General features: G+C 45.7%; 1 protein-coding gene across 1 annotated transcript; it reads left to right on the plus strand.

Moving 5' to 3' along the window:
• Positions 1-1,475: 1,475 nt before the first annotated feature.
• Positions 1,476-24,886, plus strand: LOC112068857 (zinc finger protein 219-like). The gene is given in 12 exon segments (XM_070438318.1): positions 1,476-1,655; positions 14,655-16,115; positions 19,364-19,414; positions 19,417-19,480; positions 19,483-19,524; positions 19,527-19,592; positions 19,595-19,675; positions 19,678-20,087; positions 20,089-20,221; positions 20,640-20,786; positions 22,923-23,808; positions 23,971-24,886. Coding segments are annotated over 12 exon segments (3,765 nt in total). The 5' UTR covers positions 1,476-1,616; the 3' UTR covers positions 24,356-24,886.
• Positions 24,887-26,858: the final 1,972 nt, after the last annotated feature.

Consider the following 26,858-nt stretch of genomic DNA (forward strand, 5'->3'; position numbering starts at 1 on the left):
CAACACACACCACCACCACACACACCACACACACACACACTTCACTTCCCATGCATACACAACGACATGCACTGCACATATGCCACTCACACTGATACGCAATAGATGGCTATTGGTAGTAGATTATGGCAGGCAGACAGTATCATCATCATCTCTAGCCAGTAAGGCAAATGTATAACTCTTATTTGTATTATTATTGTTATTATTATTATTATAGAACATTGCTATGACTGTGATATGTGGTTGTCTTTACCTACCTTAGTTGAATACACTGACTGTAAATCAATTTTGACAGTGTCTTCTAAAAATGACCAAAATGTAAATGTATATTATTGTATAATGAACAACTCATATTTAAATACAAAGAGCATGTTTGAAAGTGTTATTCAATAAAATCATGTATTATATTCTACAGGCCTGTGAGAATATATGAGGGCTGGTGATAAGAGCAGGAGAAATATATTGGTCAGGATGCTATTTATAGTAGTAGGCCACTAGGCCTACAAGGAACATCAGGTGAAGGAAATATGAATGAAAATACTCGGCTGGGTGTGTGCGTGTGTGCGTGTGTGCGTGCGCACGCGCGCGTAAGGGGCGATGAGGGATAAAGCTCTACCTCACCACTTAACATCATCTTGACTCCTGTTTTTTTTTAAATGTTTTTTTACAATAGTTCTTACAGTTCTTACAAATTAGTAGAGAATAGACGCCAGTGCCTGTCCTTATTGATAGGCCTAATACATACATAAAAAAAAAAAAAAAATGTCAGCCAGATGCTGAAGTCAGTACCTCGCGCGGGTACAGTAAATTCGTGGAGAGGCGCGTGGGCCGGTTAAAGGCAATGCACCTGCGCCACCACGAGCGCGGGCCCACGTGGGGTGAAGTTACTTTTACCGGGTGCTGTGCTTGGGTATTCAAATATCTGATTTAGAAGAGGAGGATGATTCAGAAAAATTCCGAGTTAAATTTGAAACTTCCGATTCGAATCATAATGAAAAAGAAGATTTTTTGTTTCAACAGTGAAAGTCACTTTTTAGTCACTGATCCAGTGAGTAAACAGAAACAGTTATAAAACAGTGATAACAACAGCCTATCAATCTTCCTTCAATTTTTACAACTTTAAAACCATAGGCTTCCGGGATGTGTTATCAAAACAACATTTAGATACCTCACGTCAAATCTTTATAACTTTTACGCACTTCGATAAGACATATGTCTGCAAACTTTTGTAGCTTTATATCTATGCTATAGAGTAGAGACCACCTGATAGTAGGTTATATAGTGTCGTTATTTTGGGCTGCAACTGAACCGGGCAGTCTGCCCCGTGTGTCAGTGTTCTAAAATGGTGCTCGTGAGATTATAATTACATTTGCAACCTACATCACTCGCCCTCCCACTCTCCTCGCTCCCTCTCTCTCTCTCTCTCTTATTCACTCACTTACTCACTACTGCACAATAAATGGATGTTTGAAAAAATGTGTGAGAGAGAGCGAAAGGGAGGAGGAGAACAGGGTGAGCTAAGGGAGGGGGAAAACGGCGTATGCTTGTATACAACAACCCCTGATTTCCATTTTTTCCCCAACTCGTAATGTATTTAATTCAAGTGAAACGTAATCATGACGTGTCCTGTCATTAATCCGCCCGCCGCCTCTCCCGTAAGTACATAGAGTCTTACTTTCATCATAAATATCTAGTTAATTTACAATATATACGATCCATACGTTTACATGTGCACTTTTATATAGGGTGGTATGGAACTGCGGTTGTGTAGCACTGTAGTAAAACCTTTCCAAAATTGTTGTATTTATCGCGTTTGTTGTTGTCTCCATGAACAACAAATATCTGACGACGACTTTTTTTTTGCAAATCCGTGTAATCACCCTATAGTTGCAGTGATTGAAGCGCATTGTAGCTCCATTTTATCTCGCTTTTTTTTTTATTACACATTGCAGTTTTTATGTATCAAGTTTTATTAGTCGTATGTAGGCTACGGGATACACATGGTATACACCGTCCAACGAAATGTGTTTGTATTGTGAGTGGATTGTTGAGAGTGATTGGCGGGTTGCACTATAGAGTGTGGCGTGTGTGTGTGCTGCATGTATGTTCCCATGCACTCTTCGGCACTTTACTGTGTGTCATGTATGAAGCCGGTGTTGTATGTGCGCGCGTGGCCGACCGACTGCATGCGTTAGCCCTATACGGTGACATGACAAAAGTGAGAACGGATTCTATATCATGATGGATTAGTTTCAGTTATACCTTGGGGCCTAAAATGTACTACTTGAATTGTCGGATAACAAGCCTACACCGTAAAAATTGAATTACGTTATGCTATTTGAAGTGCACTAAAAGTCAACTAAAGTGAACACACAAGTAGGCTAACCTATAAACTAACACAACTTTGATTAAGTTCTGTATTCAATGTATTGCTATTGCCTAAGTAATACAATCATTGTCTACTGTAGAAGATATGCCAATTGCATTCATCCATGCATGGGCCTACACATCGAGTTTAATTCACAACATTAAAACATATATCGTAGCTTTGACAAAAATAAGTTGCATATTTGATCAATAAGCATGTTCTTTGATTTCCGTTTTATTTTTTGGTTAAGTACATGTTCGAGTGTGATTTACAAAGCTGCAACGAAAGAACATTCTAGGTAGAGACGATAAACCAGTATAATTATTTTGTTGAAGACGCATTACGTACGGCACATTATTTTTAAGATGACCAATTTAACCAGATGTAGCCTACATAGGTAGCCTAATCTATTCGTCCAGGCTACACCTATCCAGCTGTAGGCCTATCCAACGGTTTTTAAAACCATAGTCCTCCCACAATGCTACTACTATATTTACTACGACTTTTACAAGGCTACTATTACAACCGGTAAACTTGTCCTAGCGTCACCTCTTACGAGTGCATGCTTCACTGTAGCCATAGGCTACCTCTCTCCTTTGGGCTACAGTGATTTCGCAAGAAAGTAGCAAGTGTGTTGCGTGCAACATCTCATTCTGAAAATACAAGTTGTTTCCCGGCGGTTGATATAAGTTACAGGGTTGTTTTCTGTAGCCTACGTGTGCTGGATAAAATGTGATAATGTTTGATTTAGTTTTAGGGGGATGGAGGGGGAGATTGGCAGCGAAATTCAAGATGAAATCCATGATGGCACTTTTCTTGTCCTCCGATTTCTCCCCGCAACACTCATGTCTTTTCCCCTCCCTTTCAGTCTTTTGTTATAGAAAATTTAGGAACAAAATGGATGGAGCATGGGGGAGCGATATACATGACACACAGAGAGTAGGCAACGACCGTGACTCGTCAACGGCTTTGAGATTAAACAATCGTGTTACTATGTTCATTTAGGGGATTTAATCATATTTTAACAGCTAAAGAGCAGCTGCGAAAATGACTAATCTAATCTCGTTTTTTGGACGTTATGTAGACTAGGCATCCGACTAGGCATCCGCGCATTGTTTGTTGATAGTTATTTATTTCATTAATGTGGCTGTTTAATTGAGATGGCCGCGAGAGAGAAGGCAGGGGAAAGAGCGACTGAAAATGGTTGCACGTTATTGACGCACATCATAAGGGAGAGCAGGAAATTCCTCTCCAGATAACAGGCAGACGTGTCATCTGTGGTGACCGGAGAAGAGCGAGACTCCCGTCGCTGTGTTTCAAACCCTACAGCGACAGAACATGTTTTAGACATGTTTAAATGTCCAGTTTTCATAGGCCTACTACATACCATAGTTTGATTCAACACTTTAGATGTGTCCACAGGAAACCAATGTAATGTGATAAGTGTACAGCCTTCCTTTTCTTTTTTTGACATTTTCAGCTTGCAGCCTAGTTTGTGATTTCCCACCTGAAGCAAACAGTCCAACTTTAACTAGATAAACTCTAGCTCCCTAAAATGTATCTTATTATTTCATATTTGAACACTTTTCAATAAGTGCCATCATTTGAGGGACAGAGTGTGTCATCTTTAGATGCTGTTAAAAATCAAGATAGAGCATTGGGCTTGGATTCAGTGGGAAGAATTCATGATTTTTATGATCATTTATGTTTCCTGTCTCTTACTGTCTTGTACCCTACCTCCTCAGAACAACACTTGAGGGATGCAACATCCAGGTGTTCTCTCGCTCTCTCTCTTTCACACACACTCAAGGAGCATTCCAATCAAGCCACTGATTGATTTAATTGGGTCATTAAGGCTCTGTGGGATAGATAGATAGATAGATAGATAGACAGACAGACACCTGTTCGGCCTCCTCGGTGAGGGTAGCGTAGCATAAACCCGTAATAGTAGACCTGTACAAGCAATCACTCCTAGCCCTTCAGCAAGTTTAGAGTAGCATATCCCATTCACATGTTCAGCTCTCAAAACATTCAAAGCTGTAGTAGCATACAAAGAAACCTTACTAGGGCAAGTACTCCTCTTAGAGTTAGACCTTTAATGGTTGAATTAACATATTACAGATAGTCGTATATAACAATGTGTACTTACATTGTCATTACACTGTAATTAAGGTAGTCAGACAGGTAACCTCTGATCCAACAAGATTAGATAGGTGAAAGCAAAGGCTGTATCACATAACTTTAGAGTTAGTGTGATGAGCCTAATTATAAACTGGGTGGTTTGAGCCCTGAATGCTGATTGGCTGACAGCCATGATATATCAGACCGTATACCACGGGTATGACAAACATTTGTTTTTACTGCTCTAATTACGTTGGTAACCAGTTTATAATAGCAATAAGGCACCTTGGGGGTTTGTGGTATATGGCCAATACACCACAGCTAAGGGGCGTATCCAGGCACTCCGTGTTGCTTCGTGCTTAAGAACAGCCCTTAACCGTGGTATATTGCCCATATACCACACCCTCTCGTGCCTTATTGCTTAAGTATACTATGGATGCGTCCCAAATGGCACCCTTTCCCCTATATGGAGCACCACTTTAAGTAGTGCGTTAAATAGGGATTAGGGTACCATTTGGGACGCAATCTATAAGTCAAATTACATTTAATTTGTCACATGGGCCGAATACAGCAGGTTTAGCGTTTCACCTTACAGTGAAATGCTTACTTACAAGCCCTTAACCAACAATGCAGTTTTAAGAAAATAAGAAAAGTAAGAGATAAGAATAACAAATGATTAAAGAGCAGCAGTAAATAACAATAGCGGGGATATATACAAGGGGAACCGGCACAGAGTCAATGTGCGGGGGCACCGATGTCGAGGTAATTGAGGTAATATGTACATGTAGGTAGAGTTATTACAGTGACTACGCATAGATACTAACAGAGAGTAGCAGCAGCGTTCCGGGGGGGGGGGGGGGGGGGGGGGGGGGGGGGGGGGGGGGGGGGGGGGGGCAGGAAGCTTGGCCCCGGTGATGTACTGGGCCGTACGCACTACCCTCTGTAGTGCCTTGCGGTCGGAGGCCATACCAGGCGGTGATGCAATCCATCAGGATGCTCTCAGTGGTGCTGCTGTAAAACCTTTTGAGGATCTGAGGACCCATGCCAAATCTTTTCAGTCTCTTGAGGGGAAATAGGTTTTGTCGTGCCCTCTTCACGACTGTCTTGGTGTGCTTGGACCATGTTAGTTTGTTGGTGACGTGGACGTCAAGGAACTTGAATCTCTCAACCTGCTCCACTACAGCCCCATTGATGAGAATGGGGGCATGCTCGGTCCTTCTTTTCCTGTAGTCCACAATCACCTCATTTGTCTTGATCACCTTGAGGGAGGTTGTTGTCCTTGCACCACACGGTCAGGTCTCTGACCTCCTCCCATCGTGTCGGTGATCAGGCCTACCACTGTTGTGTCATCAGCAAACGTAACGATGGTGTTGGAGTCGTGCCTGGCCATGCAGTCATGAGTGAACAGGGAGTACAGGAGGGGACTGAGCACGCACCCCTGAGGTGCCCCCGTGTTGAGGATCAGTGTGGCGGATGTGTTGTTACCTACCCTTACCACCTGGGGGCGGCCCGTCAGGAAGTCCAGGATCCAATTGCAGAGGGAGGTGTTTAGTCCCAGGGTCCTTAGCTTAGTGATGAGCTTTGAGGGCACTATGGTGTTGAACGCTGAGCTGTAGTCAATGAATAGCATTCACACATAGGTGTTCCTTTTGTCCAGGTGTGAAAGGGCAGTGTGGAGTGCAATAGAGATGGCATCATCTGTGGATCTGTTGGTGCTGTATGCAAATTGGAGTGGGTCTAGTGTTTCTGGGATAATGGTGTTGATTTGAGCCATGACCAGCCTTTCAAAGCATTTCATGGCTACAGACGTGAGTGCTCCAGGTTGGTAGTCATTTAGGCAGGTAACCTTAGTGTTCTTGGGCACAGGGACTATGGTGGTCTGCTTGACACATGTTGGTATTACAGACTCAGACAGGGAGAGGTTAAAAATGTCAGTGAAGACACTTGCCAGCTGGTCAGCGCATGCTCGGAGTACACGTCCTGGTAATCCGTCTGGTCCTCCTGCGGCCTTGTAAATGTTGACCTGTTTAAAGGTCTTACTCACATCGGCTGCAGAGAGTGTAATCACACAGTCGTCCGGAACAGCTGATGCTCTCATGCATGTTGCAGTGTTACTTGCCTCAAAGCGAGCATAGAAGTTATTCAGAACGTCTGGTAGGCTTGTGTCACTGGGTAGCTCTCGGCTGTGCTTCCCTTTGTAGTCTGTAATAGTTTACAGGTCCTGCCACATCCGAGGCGCGTCGGAGCCGATGAAGTACGATTCGATCTTAGTCCTGTATTGACGCTTTGCCTGTTTGAAGGTTAGTCGGAGAGCATAGCGGGATTTCTAATAAGCTTCCGGGTTAGAGTCCCGCAGAGAGCGGCAGCTCTACCCTTTAGCTCAGTGCGAATGTTGCCTGTATTCCATGGCTTCTGGTTGGGGTATGTACGTACAGTCACTGTGGGGGGCGACGTCCTCGATGCACTTATTGATGAAGCCAGTCACTGATGTGGTGCACCCCTCAATGCCTTCAGAAGAATCCCGGAACATATTCCAGTCTGTGCTAGCGAAACAGTTCTGTTGTTTAGCATCTGCTTCATCTGACCACTTTTTTATAGACTGAGTCACTGGTGCTTCCTGCTCTAATTTTTGCTTGTAAGCAGGAATCAGGAAGATAGAATTATGGTCAGATTTGTCAAATGGAGAGCGAGGGAGAGCTTTGTACACATCTCTGTGTGTGCATTAAAGGTGGTCTACAATTTTTTCCCCCTCTGGTTGCACATTTAAAATGCTGATAGAAATGAGGTTAAACTGAGTCAGTGTATGTTGACCGTTATAAGGATCATAACTTACTGTTAGCTAGGGGCTGTAAGCTAGGGGCCAGCTTGCTGCTTGACCACTCAGTCTCCCAGCCAACATCAATATCCATGATGTTATGGAATCTGTCTGGTCCAGATCAGTAGGGATCAAACTACCAGTTGCTGTAGCTAAAAGGCACTCACACGAATGTTACAGAAGGTGTAACACTTGTTACACATAGAAGTTGTAATGAGGACACATTGGAGTTTAGATTGGCCTAATTGCTCCAGTTTTATAAAGTGTTATGTCTTGATAGAGTTGGGATCTACATTTTCGAAGTTTGATTGAGGGACTCATCCATGGAATGCGTCTGCTAAGAAGATCTGACCTCTTTACTGCACTGTCGCATAAAAATCGGGTTAATGCATTACACTTCCAGTTCACGTTCATAGCCTACATATTAATTCTGCATAGTCTTATGCCCCGTCACATACTTCTCTTCATCTGGATGATAACTATAAAGAGGAGAGGAGGCAAGAACGGGGTCGTGTCCAGTAGACAGAAACGTTTTCTTCTATTGCATAACGTTTAGCAACGGTGTGCCCAACTAAACATTGCCAGTTGAAGGAAAAACAGAGAGAGGGGAGGAGGAGGAAAGAAAGCGGTGAAGTGAGGCCAAAGGTCAAGAATCAGAACACAGCGAGTGAGAGAAGTCAGACAATCCACCCTCCATTCAGAGAAGCCAAAGAACAAAAAAAGAGCGGTAATGAAAAAGTGCAAGCCAGATAAAGTGAGGGGAGTGAGGGAGGAAAATAAGAGGGAAAGAGAGACGGGGTTCAGGGAAAGGTGAAAGACCGGAAATGAATCCTGTCTGTGGGGAAGTTTTGCCGCGTGACCACGGTGATAAAAACCACAGCAGGTCCTGAGTTACTGTACCACACAGAGAAACAAAAACACACACACTTTCCCTCACACAGGCCCTCACTCACACATACACACACTTAAACACACACATAAGCCATCAGACACACAAACGCACTTACACCCACATAAACACACATAGGCTCTATCACACACACACACATTTGAACACACTGGCCTTCACACGCATACAGTACTTGCAGTACACACACACTAATAACAAGACACATAAACTGTAGACACGCACACACTTACAAAAACAGGTACACAAACTCACACACTTAAGGAAACACCCCCAGATCCTACATACAGTTGAAGTTGGAAGTTTACATACACCTTAGCCAGGTACATTTAAACTCAGTTTTTCACAATTCCTGATATTGAATCCTAGTAAAAATTCCCAGTCTTAGGTCAGTTAGGATCACCACTTTATTTTATTAAGAATGTGAAATGTCAGAATAATAGTAGAGCGAATTATTTATTTCAGCTTTTATTTATTTCATTACATTCCCAGTGGGTCAGAAATGTACATACACTCAATTAGTATTTGGTAGCATTGCCTTTAAATTGTTTAACTTGGGTCAAACGTTTCGGGTAGCCTTCCACAAGTTTCCCACAATAAGTTGGGTGAATTTTGGCCCATTCCTTCTGATAGAGCTGGTGTAACTGAGTCAGCTTTGTATGCCTCCTTGCTCGCACAAGCTTTTTCATTTCTGCCCACACATTTTCTATAGGATTGAGGTCAGGGCTTTGTGACGGCCACTCCAATCCACTCCAATACCTTGACTTTGTTGTCCTTAAGCCATTTTGCCACAACTTTGGTTGTATGCTTGGGGTCATTGTCCATTTGGAAGACCCATTTGTGACCAAGCTTTAACTTCCTTACTGATGTCTTGAGATGTTGCTTCAATATATCCACATAATTGTCCTTCCTCATGTAGCCATCTATTTTGTAAAGTGCACCAGTCCCTCCTGCAGCAATGCACAACATGATGCTGCCATCCCCGTGCTTCACTGTTGGGATGGTGTTCTTCGGCTTGCAAGCCTCCCCCTTTTTCCTCCAAACATAACGATGGTCATTATGGCCAAACAGTTCTATTTTTGTTTCATCAGACCAGAGGACATTTCTCCAAAAAGTACGATCTTTGTCCCTATGTGCAGTTGCAAACCGTAGTCTGGCTTTTTTAATGGCGGTTTTGGAGCAGTGGCTTCTTCCTTGCTGAGTGGCATTTCAGGTTATGTCGATATAGGCCTCGTTTTACTGTGGATATAGATACTTTTGTACCTGTTTCCTCCAGCATCTTCACAAGGTCCTTTGCTCTTGTTCTGGGATTGATTTGCACTTTTCGCACCAAAGTACTTTCATCTTTAGGAGACAGAACGCGTCTCCTTCCTGAGTGGTATGATGGCTGTGTCTTCCCATGGTGTTTATACTTGCGTACTATTGTTTGTACAGATGAACGTGGTACCTTCAGGTGTTTGGAAATTGCTCCCAAGGATGAACCAGACTTGTGGAGGTCTACAACTTTTTTTTCTGAGGTCTTGGCTGATATCTTTTGATTTTCCCATGATGTCAAGCAAAGAGGCACTGCGTTTGAAGGTAGGCCTTGAAATATAAGTACACAAGTACACCTCCAATTGACTCAAATGAGGTCAATTAGCCTATCAGAAGCTTCTAAAGCCATGACATCATTTTCTGGAATTTTCTAAGCTGTTTAAAGGCACAGTCAACTTAGTGTATGTAAACTTCTGACCCACTGGAATTGTGATACAGTGAATTATAAGTGAAATAATCTGTCTGTAAACAATTGTTGGAAAAATTACTTGTGTCATGCACATAGTAGATTTGTCAAAACTATAGTTTGTTGACAAGAAATTTGTGGAGTGGTTGAAAAATGAGTTTTAATGACTCCAACCTAAGTGTATGTAAACTTCCGACTTCAACTGTATGTATGAAGAATCATAACGGCAATGTATGCAATACAGCACACATTGTCAACTACTCTACTGTAACGAGTACCTAAGGGCCATAACAATTAGAGGAAAATGCTCCTATGACCCCCATCACACATCTGTCCATAGATATCCTGATTCTCAGCAGCTGCCTTCAGTTAACATTATTATGAACCTTTACACAATATCTTTGATACATTAGGATCCACACCCTAACATCTTAATTTGATCACTCTTTTTGTTCCTAAGTGTTTTCCTGCACAGCATGAAATGCAAACTTGTAGTATAGTCAAGGTAAAAAAGTATTCTAAAGTTTGTTATTTCTACTTTAAAATGTCAGACTTTAAAATGTATAAACCCCTACAAAAAATGTCCATTAATTATAATCCCCATATTAATTCTGGCAGTCTCTATGGGGGTGCCACAGAGTTCAATCCTCGGGCCGACTCTCTCCTCTGTATACATCAATGATGTTGCTCTTGCTGCTGGTGATTTTCTGATACACCTCTACGCAGACGACACCATTCTGTATACTTCTGGCCCCTCTTTGGAGACTGTGTTAACTAACCTCCAGACGAGCTTCAATGCCATACAGCTCTCCTTCCGTGGCCTCCAACTGCTCTTAAACGCAAGTAAAACTAAATGCATGCTATTCAACCGATCACTGCCCGCACCTGCTCGCCCGTCCAGCATCACTACTCTGGACGGCTCGGACTTAGAATACGTGGACAACTACAAATACCTAGGTGTCTGGTTAGACTGTAAACTCTCCTTCCAGACTCACATTAAGCATCTCCAATCCAAAATTAAATCTAGAATCTACTTCCTATATCGCAACAAAGCATCCTTCACTCATGCTGCCAAACATACCCTCGTAAAACTGACCATCCTACCGATCCTTGACTTCGGTGATGTCATCTATAAAATAGCCTCCAACACTCTACTCAACAAACTGGATGCAGTCCATCACAGCGCCATCCGTTTTGTCACCAAAGCCCCATACACTACCCACCATTGCGACCTGTACGCTCTCGTTGGTTGGCCCTCGCTTCATACTCGTCGCCAAACCCATTGGCTACAGGTTATCTACAAGTCTCTGCTAGGTAAAGCCCCGCCTTATCTCAGCTCACTGGTCACCATAGCAGCACCCACTCGCAGCATGCGCTCCAGCAGGTATATCTCACTGGTCACCCCCAAAGCCAATTCCTCCTTTGGTCATCTTTCCTTCCAGTTCTCTGCTGCCAATGACTGGAACGAACTGCAAAAATATCTGAAGCTGGAAACACTTATCTCCCTCACTAGCTTTAAGCACCAGCTGTCAGAGCAGCTCACAGATTACTGCACCTGTACATAGCCCATCTATAATATAGCCCAAACAACTACCTCTTCCCCTACTGTATTTATTTCTTTATTTTGCTCCTTTGCACCCCATTATTTCTATTTCTACTTTGCACATTCTTCCACTGCAAATCTACCATTCCAGTGTTTTACTTGCTGTGTTGTATTTACTTCGCCACTATGGCCTTTTTTTTGCCTTTACCTCCATTATCTCACCTCATTTGCTCACATTGTATATAGACTTATTTCTCTACTGTATTATTGACTGAATGTTTTGTTTATTCCATGTGTAACTCTGTGTTGTTGTATGTGTCGAATTGCTATGCTTTATCTTGGCCAGGTCGCAGTTGCAAATGAGAACCTACCTGGTTAAATAAAGGTGAAATATATTTTTTTTTTAAATGTTTTACTTGCTGTAGCAATCTGGCTCAAATTAAGATCCTACATCTGTATGAAGAACCATAACCACCGTGTACTGACTTGCTTGAACTGTGTCCCGCTCAAAACCACAAATATAGTTATGTTTGTACATTCTTTGTACACTGAGATCTGAAGTCGTACAAATACACATACTCTGTACGGCACACACTGTACACATTCGTAGTGATATGAACACATGACATGATCTATACAAACTTACACATCGAGTATATGGCCCAAACACCTGTCAATATGTACAGCTAAAAGAACTTGTATGTGTGCGATGGTATGGAAAACATAAGAGTCATTTTAAGCGCTCAGAAGTCTTGTTTAAATCAGCCGTAGGCGTCATTTAGTGCATGCTTTATTACAGTTCCATTGGGGGAATCTGATCAAGCACACATTCGTCATCTGAATCAAATGAATTGTAGCTGTGTTGAAAACTACTACTTGTTTGTGTTGGTTGATCACACCATGTACCCCTCTCTCTTTCTCTCTCTCTCTCTCTCTCTCTCTCTCTCTCTCTCTCTCTCTCTCTCTCTCTCTCCCTCTCTCCCTCTCTCCCCCCCCCTCCCCTTTGTCTAGCACCTTATCTCCTCTCTCCATCTATCCACATTTGGAGAAGCTTTATTGGTATGACAAGGCTGGTTGGGCACGGTGGCCGCTGTCACGGCAGAACAATGCAGTGGTGACGCTGATATTAATATGATAATGCCATCACATCAGACGATACTAACACACACACACCACACACACACACTGTCCACCGCCCCGCTACCACCATGAATACCTACCTACAACAAAACCCCAGTTCGCAATCAGCCTTTTTTCATATTAGAAAATGCAAATCACATCACCATCAAATCACCATCGGATCTTTTAATTCGGTTAGGTTTCATTCGCTGTCTCTCTCTCTTCTGCCTCCCACCTCTCTCTCTGTTCCCCCATTTCTCTCTCTTTCACTGTCTGTCTCTTCTTTTTCTCCTTTCTCCCCTCGCCATGTTGGCAGGCCCCAATCTACCAGCTGATATCAGCATTCCCTGGCACTGTGCCAACTGGCTCCACCGCAGGAGAGAAAGAAAGAGGGAGCGAGAGAATGAAAGAAAATGAGTGAATAATAGAGGAAAGAGGGAGAGAGAGAGAGAATGAGAGAGAAAGAGAGGGGGATGGGAGGAGTATGGAATCGGGGAGGGAGGGAGCGCGAGAAAGAAAGAGAGACGGGGGAAGAAGGAACAATAACGGTGGATTAAGAAGGAGAGAGGGAAGAGAGGGAGGAGAAGGAAGAGAGCGAGAGAGGGGATACATGATTGATATTGCGTGATATCCCTGCTAGTCATGGCGGAGCTAAAATGTCAACTGGATACATGAGAGTGTCTTTGTGATTCTGGCGCGCTGACACACACACACACACGCACAGACATACTGTCTATATGAACACACAGATGTAGCCTACTAGTGTTTGGCCATAATGATGATGATCGTGTGTTTGCAATGTTTTTTCTCGGCTCTATCGCTACAGTTGTGGGTGGAAAACATGAAATATGTTTAGTGTCTGTTCTTGTATTACATGAGTAAGTTCAAATGCAGTAGGTATGTTGTTTGTGTGGTTGTATGTGTTCTGTGTGTGTGTGTGTGTGTGGTTGGTTGTGTTTCTTTAGGCTCAGATGTGCGTGTGTGTGTGTCCATTCCTGATGAAGCTGCTGCTGTATGTGTTCACAGGAAGGGTGTGTGGGGAAGTCAAAACATCTCGCGCCCATCCTGTTTGGGACAGTCCATGTCCTGTGGTGCCCTTAGCTCACACACACACACACGGACACACATGCACGTACCAACACACACGCATGCGCACACACACACACACACACAAACACACAGACACACATATCATATACACAGACATCAAACATATGGTTAAGTACAGGATGTATCTTGCACATCAAACAGGTGACCACCTGTTACACATTTAAGCACACACACCTGCAGGCAGGCAAGAGGACAGACAGACAGACAGACAGACAGGCAGACAGACAGACAGACAGACGACAGACAGACAGACAGACAGACAGACAGACAGACAGACAGACAGACAGACAGACAGACAGACAGACAGACAGACAGACAGACAGACAGACAGACAGACAGGCAGGCAGGCAGGCAGGCAGGCAGGCAGGATGGACATTATGTTATTTTTGGTGTAATGGGATAAGCAGCAGGATGAGTTGCAATATGTTTGGTTTAAAATCTTTTTTTAAACATATGTTTGAACATATTGAATGTGTGTGTTCCCCAGAGGACTAAAGGAGGTGGCCATCAAAGCAGTGTGTCCCCCGTCTGCCAAGAAACTGAAGCATGGCATAGCAGTAAACGCACGACTGGTGGGTCCCTATACTAACGGTACACATAGTCAAGCATGGCATAGTCATACACACAGTACTGGTCAGTACTGCATCATCATACGTTTATCCTCAAATAGCCTACTGACTTGTTCTGACCTCAGTACACAGAACACTGTTGAGTCCCTGCACTACTTCTTCATACTACTACATTTCCATTGAAATACGGATATATTCCGACCATAAACGGGTTCATCTCAATTGTCCGAAGTGTCTTTCTCTTGTAGTATATCCATTCCCTTATCTCTCGTTATCTCTCTCTTTTTAACGCTCTCTTTATCTCTCTCTTTATCTCTCTCTCTCTCTTTATCTCTCTCCCTTTATCTCTCTCTCTCTCTATTTTTCTCTCTCTCACACACAGAGAATGGATTCTCCTCCTGAATGTGTGTTGGCTCTTTCGTGTGAGCTGCCCCAGTCACCCCCTACACTACCATCGCTGGACCACAGTCCCCAGGCCTCTCCTCACTCTACCTCCCACCTCTCCCTTTCACACAGCCCCTCAGCCCTGTCCCACACACCAGAACCCCTGTCGACCACCCCCTACTTCCCCCTTTCCTCCTTCCCCCTCAACCACCACGATGAGGAAGAGGAGGAGGATGAAGAGGAGCTGTCAGCCCCTTCGTCCCCCACCCCGGCCGTGGCTCTTTTCCCGGGGGGTCTTCCGGAGGTGTGTAGCCCCTCTCCGGAGAGCTCTCCTCCGGTCACTCCGACATCATCGGCCCCTCTCACTGGGTTTGGGGCCCTGGAGCTGGCACTGTCCTCCGGGCAGCAGGGTGCCACCTGTAGTGATGAGCTAGACCTCCAGCTCTTCCATAAGGACGGGGGGAGTCTGTTAGGGTCTCTGCCCGGGAGGAAGGGTGTTTCTAGGGGAGCGGCCGGACTCAAGTTCCCCTGTCTGGTTTGTGGGAAAAGATTCCGCTTCCAGAGTATCTTGTCGCTCCACGCCCGCGCTCACAGTCTGGACCGGGACCGCCGCGCCTCAGCTCTATACCGCAACACCGGCACCACGACCGGGAGCATCATTGGGACGGGGTCCACGGCGCATCTCAAAGCCCACCAGAACCACAACGACGTGGGGCAGAACCACCACAGCCACCGCCAGAGTCCCCTGCTGTCTGTATCTCTAACCCAGGGACTGAGAGGGGAGGATGGGGATGGGGATGCTCTAGAGGAGGCTCTGCAGATGGATCACCAGACCCTCCAGCCGTTCCTAATGGATGAGAGCACACCGCTGAGCCCTCCGCTGACCGAGGAGGTGCCCCTCTCCCTCACCTCCCCCTACTCCTCTTCCTGCGGCCTGGTTGGCACGGGTCCTGCCATCTTAGAAGAAGCCGCCCTGGCCACAGCGGCAGCACCCGCATTCCGCTGCCACGCCTGCAAGGGCAAATTCCGCACAGCCTCGGAGCTGTCTCGTCACGTCCGCATCCTCCACAACCCGTACAAGTGCACCCTGTGCTCCTTCTCCGCCAGCCAGGAAGAACGCCTGGCCGCACACCTCCACGACAGCCACCCCTCCCTGTCCCTCTCCCCCCCGGTGGAACTCCCCGCCCTGCCCCCCTACACCCCCAGACACCCCCCCATCGTAACCACCACCACTACCATCATCCCCACCCCCATCCCAGACACTCTCGTTCCCACCCCCACCCTGGCCCCAGGGGCTCCGCCTCTGCCGGCCTTCCGCTGTGAGACGTGCGGCCAGCGCTTCACCCAGTCCTGGTTCCTGAAGGGCCACATGAGGAAGCACAAGGAYTCTCTGGACCACAAATGTCAGGTGTGCGGCCGTGGCTTCAAGGAGCCTTGGTTCCTCAAGAACCACATGAAGGTAGGTAACCTAGTGTGTGTCACAGGAGGTTGGTGGCACCTTCATTGGGGAGAATGGGCTCAAGGTAATGACTAGAGGGGAATCAGTGGAATGGTATCAAATACATCAAACACATGGTTTCCAGGTGCTTGATGCCATTCCATTTTCTCCGTTCCGGACATCATTATGAGCCGTCCTCCCCTCAGCAGCCTCCACTGGTATGTATGTGTGTCTATGCTAGGGTCTATGTTAGGGTTGCTCATTTTGGGGAATATTCAGAGGTGGAAACTTTCCGTGGGAATTAACGGGAATATATGGGAATTAACGGGAATACATGCAAATTAATATTAATACCATTTAAATGTAGATGTTTTTTTGCATTGGATATATTTACCATATCATATTGAGACGGAAACATAAACCTTTTACCTTATCATAAGTAGACATAATTGCAAATGATTGAATCCTTCCAATAGAAACAAACAAAAAAAAGTTATGAATTGAACTTTAATTAAATGAGTTGACTCTTCACATGGGATGATTTCACTGAACAACAAAAGAAAGGGAATATTGAATGATCCCCAATGACCATTCGCATCTCACAAAAACGTTTTCGACATACATCTGTAAAATGACAGTCTAGAAACTAAAGCTTTGGCTGTCTTCCTCTCAGGCTTCCATGTCTTCTCCCTGGACCTCCTCAATGTCCACCTCTCGAACATAAGACTCCGAGGCCTCATCTTCACTGTCACTTTCCAACATGGTTGAGGATGGCTCATTGTCAGGCTCAAAAAGCCTCAAATTTGCCCGGATGGCCACCAATCTTTCAACCCTTGTATTGGTCAGCCTGTTGCGTGCTTTGGTGTGTTCCCAAACAAGGACCAGTTGTGCTCTGAGGCGGCTGATGTTGGTGGGATTTGGAGGATGATGGAGGCAACAGGGGAAATAGCCTCAGATCCACAAAGTCCCTTCCACCAGGTGGCTGATGAACTATGTTGGCACGACTGCCATATTGCATCTCCATCCCAAAGCCCTTGCTTGGAAGTGTACTTCGCCAGACTGCCAAGAACCTTGCCCTCATCCAGGCCAAGGGAGCGAGACACGGTAGTGATGACACCATAGGCCTTGTTGATCTCTGCACCAGACAGGATGCTCTTGCCAGCATACTTGGGGTCCAACATGTACGCTGCCGTGTGTATGGGCTTCAGGCAGAAGTCTTCACACTTTTTGATGCATTTCAGAACTGCAGTTTCCTCTGCTTGGAGCAACAGTGAAGTGGGCAGGGCAGTACGGATTTCTTCTCTTACATCTGCAAGCAGTCTGAACATCAGACAGGATGGCATTGTCTCCCTCAATCCGTGCAATGGCTACTGCTATAGGTTTCAGGAGTTTCAGGCTGCTTACCACTCTCCCAAAATACATAATCCAGGAGGATCCTCTTGATGGGGCTGTTCATACCGGCAGACTGTGATATGGCCATTTGTTGGAGAGACTCCTTCCCCTCCAGGAGACTGTCAAACATGATGACAACACCAACCCAACGGGTGTTGCTGGGCAGCTTCAATGTGGTGCTCTTATTCTTCTCACTTTGCTTGGTGAGGTAGATTGCTGCTATAACTTGATGACCCTTCGCATACCTAACCATTTCATTGGCTCTCTTATAGAGTGTATCCATTGTTTTCAGTGCCATGATGTCCTTGAGGAGCAGATTCAATGCATGAGCAGCACAGCCAATAGGTGTGATGTGAGGGTAAGACTCCTCCACTTTAGACCAAGCATCCTTCATGTTCGCAGCATTGTCTGTCACCAGCAAATACCTTCTGTGGTCCAAGGTCATTGATGACTGCCTTCAGCTCATCTGCAATGTAGAGACCGGTGTGTCTGTTGTCTCTTGTGTCTGTGCTCTTGTAGAATACTGGTTGAGGGGTGGAGATGATGTTGTTAATTATTCCTTGCCCCACGAACATTCGACCACCCATCAGAGATGATTGCAATTTTGTCTGCTTTCTCTATGATTTGCTTGACCTTCACTTGAACGCTGTTGAACTCAGCATCCAGCAAATGAGTAGGTGAAGCATGTCTGGTTGGAGGGGTGTATGCTGGGCGAAGAACATTCAGAAATCTCTTCCAATACACATAGCCTGTGAGCATCAGAGGTGAATCAGTTGCATACACAGCTCGAGCAAGACATTCATCAGCATTTCTCTGACTACGTTCCTCCATTGAGTCAAAACAACTTCTGATTTCAGCAGGACCATGAGCTGTTGCTATCAATAAGGTGTCTGATTCATCATTTTCACCTCGAATAGAAGTAGAGGGACTTTTGTCAGAGGTTGCTTGTTGTGAGCGCTGAGGGAACTTTATGCACTTGGCCAGATGATTCTGCATCTTTGTTGCATTCTTCACATATGATTTGTCACAGTATTTTCAAATGTACACAGATTTTCCTTCTACATTAGCTGCAGGGAAATGTCTCCACACATCAGATAGTGCCCGTGGCATTTTCCTGTAAAGATTAGAAAAACAATTGTAAAAAAAAAAATAATAATTATAATAAAAAATACAATTCCATGGTCAGATAAATAGTTAAGCAGTTAGATTAAATAACTCCTTTGTAAGATAAATATTTTCAAATTAAACATGTATGCAAACAGATGAATTAACACTAGCAGGCTCAAGCAAGCGAAAACCCACATGGTAGTAAAAACTAACTAGCAGAAATTGTTAACAAGTATGAAATGATTTAAACACACTTTGCTGTAGGCTACTATTTACTAGTTAACAAAAAAATATGTATGTCATATAAAATATATTCACCCCACCCACTATTGTAATTAAAACTTACCAGAAAGCATGTAGTCCTTGTCTCAGACAGTGTAGTAGTGTGGGCTCAATAGCATCTCATTAGTGTGCAAGATCTTGAGAATCAGCTGTACATGTGATGGAAGAATGCACTGTGCATACAGAGGGTTGCGATTCCATTGAATTGGGGATAGTTTAACCAAAGTATGCCACAAGACCTAGAATTGCCTTGTGTGTATCCCACAAAAAAGGTTCACTGTTATAAGCTAACTTTTTTGATGAATTTAAACAAAATTCCCCAAATTCCCGGGCTTAACTTCCCATGGAAAATTTCTGAAAAAATTCCGTAAATTTACCGGAAAGTTTCCAACCCTTTTCAACCCTAGTCTATGCTAAAATTGCAGGTGTCAAACGATTGAAGACATTGTGCATTTATTATACAAGTGACTTTATGACCTCTATTACAGGTGCACCTCAACAAGCTGGGCCTGAAGGCGGGGCTGGGGGGCTGGGGGGGCTGCTGCCTCCTATGGCCGGGGCTGAACAAAGAGGCCTCAAAGGCTCGGTCACCAGCCAGGGCCTCAACGCCTCTACTCCAGCCTCTTGCTGGCTCGTGGTGGAGGGGGGAGAGGGGACGAGCAAGGGCTGAGCGGGACGGCGCCGGAGTCTCTAGTAAATCGGCCATCTTGGGCTACCTGGGTTGCCCAGCGATGGTGGTGGCGGCGCCAGCTGCATGGAGCGGCTGCAGGCCGTGGCTCAGGTGGCGGAGATGGGGAATGGGAGGGAGGAGGAGGGGGAGGAGGAAACGGAGGAGGAGGAGAGACAGCGGCAGATGGAGGGGACCAGATAGCCATGTGGCAGCTGGTAGCTCGTAGCCTAGTAGCAGCTCAACAGGCCCAGCAAGCCCAGCAGGCTCAGAGGCAGACGCAGAGGACCCAGCAACTGCACCGAGCCCCATCCAGGAGCTCCGTGGTGGGAGAGGCTGAGCAGGTCAGGGCCTACTTGGAGGTCTGGATCCCCGAGAGGAGCCTCCGTCCTCCGGAGCCCATGGGAGTGCCCCACTGTGGGAAGCTGTTCCGGAGCCTGCAGCAGGTGGTGGCGCACGCCCGCGTCCACATCCAGCGGCCCCATAAGAACCACGGTCACCCCCCGCGCCACGCCGGAGGAGGAGAGAAGGATGGAGGGGCGAGCCGGAGTGGGGGGACGAGGAGGAGGTGGGAGAGGAGGTAGTAGCGAGGGAAGACAGGAGTCCAAACTTCAAAGTGGACCTCAACATCAGTCAGCAGCCGGTGGAGGGTTCCACTCAGTGATGTCACAGTTCCAAGGTACAGTGACATGGCTTCACCTCCAAAACGTCCCCAACATGTCTCCGTTTGTTTTCATTAGAGAGAATAAGGGCACAAATAAAGCTTGTAGAAAGAGTGGGAGAGTAGCAGAGTGTGAGAGTAGCGTCTAGCAATGCAATTAACTATCAATACCACTTTCTTATCTCTCCCTCCCGTCTTCCCTTCTTGCTCTCCCCCCTCTTTCTCTTTCCCCTCTCTCTCCTCCCCCTCTGTCTCTACTCCCTCCCCTTTCTCTCACCCTCTCACCCTCCCTTGTTCCTCTCTCCCGGCTCCTCTCTCTCTCTCTCCTCTCTCTCTTCTCTCTTCTCCTCTCTCTCTCTTCTTCCTCTCTCTCTCTCTCTCTCCTCTCTCTCTCTCTTCTCTCTCTCTCTCTCTCGCCCCTTGCCTCTCTCTCCAGGAGAGAACGGTCTATCTGGGTCATCTTCAGGTTCGTCCGTGACTTCTAGGGAGCGTGTGCGAGGCACAGGGGTGAAAGACTGCCCCTATTGCGGTAAAGCTTTCCGCTCGTCCCATCACCTTAAAGTGCATCTGAGAGTTCACACAGGTGAGCCTGCCACTAGCCCCCAACCCCCAACACACCTAACAATGGCTGGATCCAAAATCGACCCCTAGCCCCTAAATCCTACACCCTAGGGCTTAGGACACTTATGGTGTGTCTATACAACCTAGGGCCAGTGCACTCCTGTAGATCTGAGATGAGTGGCTAAGATACAGTATAAGTGCATAGTAATACAGTATATAAACAAAAGTATGCGGATCTACAAAAGTATATCCTTTAAATTAGTGGATTCGACTATTTCAGCCACACCCGTTGCTGACAGGTGTATAAAATCGAGCTCACAGCCATGCAATCTCCATAGACAAACATTGGCAGTAGAATGGTCTTACTGAAGAGCTCAGTGACTTAGGATAGGATGCCACCTTCCAACAAGTCAGTTCGTCAAATTTCTGCCCTGCTAGAGCTGCCCGGTCAACTGTAAGTGCTGTTATTGTGAAGTGGAAACATCTGGGAGCAATAACGGCTCAGCCGCGTGGTAGGCAAGATCACAGAACAGACCACATAAAAATCGTCTGTCCTCGGTTGCAACACTCACTACCGTGTTCCAAACTGCCTCCTGGAAGCAACGTCAGCACAAGAACTGTTCGTCGGGAGCTTCATGAAATGGGTTTCCATGGCCGAGCAGCCGCACACAAGCCTGAGATCACCATGCACCATGTTGGCTGGAGTGGTGTAAAGCTTGCCGCCATTGGACTTTGGAGCAGTGGAAACACGTTCTCTGGAGTGATGAATCACGCTTCACCATCAGGCGGTACGATGGACTAATCTGGGTTTGGCAGATGCCAGGAGAACGCTACCTGCCCAAAACCATAGTGCCGACTGTAACGTTTGGTGGAGGAGGAATAATGGTCTTGAGGTGTTTTTCATGGTTTGGGCTAGACCTCTTAGTTCCAGTGAGGGGAAATCTTAACGCTACAGCATACCATGACATTCTAGATTATTCTGTGTTTCCAACTTTTTTGCCACAGTTTGGGGAAGGCCCTTTCCTGTTTTAGCATGACAATGCCGTGCACAAAGCAAGGTCCATACAGAAATGTTTTGTCGAGATTGGTGTGGAAGAACTTGACTGGCCTCCACAGAGCCCTGACCTCATCCTCATCAAACACCTTTGGGATGAATTGGAACACCGACTTCGAGCCAGCACTAATCGCCCAACGTCAGTGCCCAACCTCACTTATGCCCTTGTGGCTGAATGGAAGCAAGTCCCCGCAGCAATATTCCAACATCTAGTGGAAAGCCTTCCCAGAAGATTGGAGGCTTTTATAGCAGCAAAGGGTGGACAAACTCCATATTAATGCCCATAATTCTGGAATGAGATGTTCGACGAGCAGGTGTCCACATACTTTTGGTCATGTAGTGTGGCTTCATCTCACCTTCTGATCGGCTGTGTGGAAATGTCGCCATATTGCTTCTACCTGTCCAATGAGATCTCAGAGTGGCTAGGAAGTAGGGGCTAGAGGTCCATTTGGAATTCAGCAAATAATCACTAACAATACAATCTACTCTAGAACACTAAACCTTAACTACATGCACACTGACTACATTTACATGTGCCATTAAATTCATGTGTTCTCAAGTGTTTCTGAGTCCTAAATATGACCATCTCCTCTGTCTGTTGTAATTAATTAGGTGAATCATTATACTTAAGTAGATTGCTACTAGCAATAATCACTTTCAACACCTCCGAGGCTGATGGGGTTTTTAATCTAATGTCCTCCTTATCAAAGCCAATCAGGGTTTTAGATTGTGATGGGATACTGCCATCTGTGGTTTGTAATGTGGTACTACAAGCTCATATAATACTTCAACCCTATAGTTCCCCCTCTTTTATTCCATAGCAGAAATCCAGGAATCAAGGTCCATATCATTTTTTGTTTTTTCTCTGTGGTCAGAAACAGACTAGGGCAGTTCAGGCAAATGCCAGATGGGCTGGTCCATATTTAGTCCAGTGGTCCTGTCTAAATTGTTTGTTTTTTGTGCAGAATTAGAATAATACAAATGTTTCTCTCCATGTATAGTATAGCATAGCATAGCATAGTATAGTATAGTGTAACATCTACTGACATTCCTCCATTATAATATGCCCTTGATAACCACAACTAGTTTATGTACCTCTTTCAGGGGAGAGACCGTATAAATGTCCCCACTGTGACTACGCGGGAACCCAGTCAGGCTCTCTAAAGTACCACCTCCAGAGGCACCACAGAGAACAGAGGAATGCCATGGGGGCCTCTTCATCCACCGCCTCCTCCCCCGGCCTCACTTCCGCCTCTCTGGGAGGTGGTGGAGGAGCACCACGGGGGGAGGGAAGGGAGGGGATGGCCAAACAGCGCCGGCCCCAGAGCTTCACCCATGGCTCAGCCGCCAGAACCCCGGCAGAGACCGCTTCCTCCAGACACAACCAGCACCAGCCCTGGATCCTGGGCCTTCCCGAGCAGCGAGACAGGGACCATGGGAAGGCCATGGGAGGACTGAGGGAGGCAGATCTGGAGAGCCAGTACCGGTACCTATCCGGGGTGATGGGGGCGCTGTACCAGGGGGGGATGGAGGGAGGGTGGACGGGGGAGTCCCCTACCCCCACCCCGCCCCCGCCAAAGGCACCCAAAGTGTCCCGCCGCAAACCACTCACCACCAGCCGCATGGTGCCAGCTAATGGGAGGGAGCGGATGGGAGGGGGATCAGCTCGGGGCACCCAGGAGGGAGGCTTGTTGTCCCAGCCCCTGGATCTCTCCCGCCGCCCCTCCCCTGGGCTCGGAGGTCTGGAGGAGGATGGAGTACCGGGAAGTGGTGGTGGAGGAGGAGGAGGAGCAGGGGTCACCCTTAACCAGTGCCTGTTCTGTCCCTTCCGTACCTGCTCAGCCGAGCTGATGGCCATGCACCTCCAGGTCAACCACACCAGCAAGTCCAGGCGTAAGAGGGGGGCCCACAACCCCAGCTCCCTGGGGGAACACGGGCCCCAGAGGCCACCCCAACCCCGGGCAGACCCAGACCCCCTAGCCCTGTGGAGGTAAGAGATGCTTGTTTACATTTTATATTTACATATTCGTAATTTAGCAGAGGTTCTTTCCCAGAGCTACTTATAGTTAGTGCATTCAACTACGTTTAGTAGGGGGAAAAAACAACATATTACAGTCATTGCAAGTAGACTGAAGTCCCTATCCTATCCTAGGTACCTGAGCGAGAGTGAAGATAGGGCCCCCCTCGAGGAATGGGCCTCATCCAGGGTGGAGAGGGAGAGAGGGATGGAGAACGGCCTCACCCCAGAGGAAGTGGACCTAGAGGGCAGCTACAACCTCCACCACCCCCTGCAGGCTTCTAACCAGGCCTCCACCACACCCAGGAACACAAGGAGTGGCCTCGCTGGCCTGGGGCAGGAAGGCAAGGTGGAGGAGGATGGGGAAGAGGAGGAAGAAGAGGAGGAGGATTTGGAAAGGGAGAGCAGTAGTCCAGGGGATTCCCCTATAGAGCATGGGATGAGGATGTCTCTCTCCATGTCACCTGCCCTCGGCTCTGACCGTCTTACACGAGAGGAGGAAGCAGTGATGGGAGACTAAACGGCAGCAACATTATCCTGCAGAGAGATGGGAAGAGGGAGTTCAACTAGACAGGGCAGAAGTTTAGGAGTCAAATGTTGGGGGTCATTATATCACTTCCTCGTTCTCTTACATACAGCAGTTCAGGGTCATTGTCATGATAAGTCCGCTGACAAGTATAACTAAGGACCACGGACTGAGATGCACCTCCATTGAGAGTGTTGTGTAAACATCATCTCTCCTAAGGAAGCCCGTTTAAAAATCATACATTTTTCTCTCGTCTTTTAATATTTACATCCCGGGAGTTCAGTGCAGTCCTCTTGATTTTCTCAACCAACCACAACCCCCCTTGTACATACAGACAGTGCAGTGTGAATCGTTTCTCTTCAGGACTTTTGAGGCCTTGAGTTCTATATTCCAGAGTTTCCTGTTTTCCATTCCGTCTCCTATCAAGAGGGCTAATTGTGATGATTTGCTCGAGATTGTCCTATGGCTGCTGTTAAGTCTTAATATTACTATGTGAGAACAAATAAACTGTAACATTCTACCATTCCAGAGAACACAAAAATGATTTTATCAGACCTTATACTTCATGTTTTGAGAATAATACTACTTCTATGAGTAACATTGTTGATTAGTTATACTTTAGCAGAACAAGTGTCAAAAGAAGCCGAACTTCATCCCAACTGCCGTTTAGATAAGTTACCACTTCTTGTCACTTTGACATTTCAAGTTCATATTACGGTCTGTTCAAGAGCACTGATTCGATAACCGTTCAAGCCGTAAACTCAAACTAAGCTATCCAGCTGTCTGCAACAAATAACACGACAGGAGCAACTTTTTACCAGATGAAGATGACAATGATTAGGGATAAAATAACCCCTGACCCTGATATCACTGCCTCTCATTGGTCGGATTGCTGTTCCGAGGTCACCACAGGAACAGTTAGTCATTTCCTGTTTTCCCCTCAGTTTAGTGCCTGTCTATGTTTGGAATGTCGTCAAGGGAGTTCTACAGGATAGCCCTCTGTTTCTGGGCTCTTATAGGACAATGATATCTGAGAATACAGTATAAAGCTAAAGTATATATGTAAAAAAATTGGTTCTAGGCTATTGTGAATAGAAATCTGTCGTGGTAAACAAACAGCTGGTGTGGATCTTTCTCTTTTCACAAGAGACCGGTAGCATCTCTATGTGGATTCTGTGGAAAAAATTATAAAGCACTTAGTTGATGAAGATGAACCATTAAGAAATATTCATATGAATGAAAAGAGGTCAAGGTGAAAGGTCAATAAGTGAAAAGGGAGGTTAAAGGTCAGAGGTCAGCATTTACAGCAGAAATACCAGCGTGTTCAGAGTCAGACGTGGGCTAACGGTTATTCCTACATTGTCGTGGTGGCCGACGGACCATTAAACAAACAGAAACAAAGCAAAAGTCTGTTTGGGAGCCACAGGACAGACAGACGGACAGTGCATCCTGAACACAATCAGCTGGCACGTCTGGTCAGGTGACCAAGACTCCACGACCGTGTCGCACTCTTTCCTTCCATTCCTTTTATGAGGAAAATAACAGAAAAACAAGGGGAAGGAAAAATGGATGAGAGAAAAGGGTGAGTTCCCTCACAGAGCGGAGGACTCAAGAAAGCAAACTGTTGTAGTCTTGGGGTATGCCGTCTTTTAGATGACTAGATTTCTGTCTTTCTTTTTTTTAAGTGAAGAAGAACGGGAAAAAAGAGTAAGCATTATAAACATTAACAAATCCATAGATACATCCCAGTAGAATATGTGTAGCTTTTGTAAAGACAAGAAGATAAGAAAAAATGAAAAAATAACTTTCTATGTTTATTTTCATTTCAAGAAGAGAAGCTTACAGAGAAGGTTATGCATATAGTGTAGGTATTGATAAAAAACTATAAGGCTTGTTGTTGTGAGGAAAAGACTAGTCGGAATGTCATGTCTATAAAGAGCACTGTGCAAGGTTTATAATTTCCCAAAGTAGTTGTTTTTATTTTGACTATCGATAGAACAAACTTTTTTTTAAACGGAAATGTAAGGTGTCACTTTCTGTTGGACTGTGAAGCTGCAGTTTCAATCCTCTCGCCCAATCAATCAATCAATCAATCAATCAATCTATAATCAAATCAAAACATTATCATTGTATTATTAAGTGCTTGGATGACACTCAAGTTGACATCACAACATATCAAAATATTTATCTCTGCCAAATTTTGATTATTCAATTTGTAATATAGCCACGGTATTGGTTTAGCGCATCATACTACACACAGCATGTTTTGCACACAGTGAACAAGCAAATATTTGATCATAAAAACAATTAAATAAACTACTTACGATTGTAAACGTCACTAAATTATTTGATTGGATAAGTCTTCTTGCCCTCCTAACCCCATTGGTTGACAGCGAGAGCTTGGGATTGGAACCTAACCCCATTGGTTGTAGGCGAGAGTTTTGGGATTGGAACCTAACCCCATTGGTTGTAGGCGAGAGTTTGGGATTGGAACCAC

Source organism: Salvelinus sp. IW2-2015, unplaced genomic scaffold (assembly GCF_002910315.2).
Source record: "Salvelinus sp. IW2-2015 unplaced genomic scaffold, ASM291031v2 Un_scaffold775, whole genome shotgun sequence".
Classification (NCBI taxonomy): Eukaryota; Metazoa; Chordata; class Actinopteri; order Salmoniformes; family Salmonidae; genus Salvelinus; species Salvelinus sp. IW2-2015.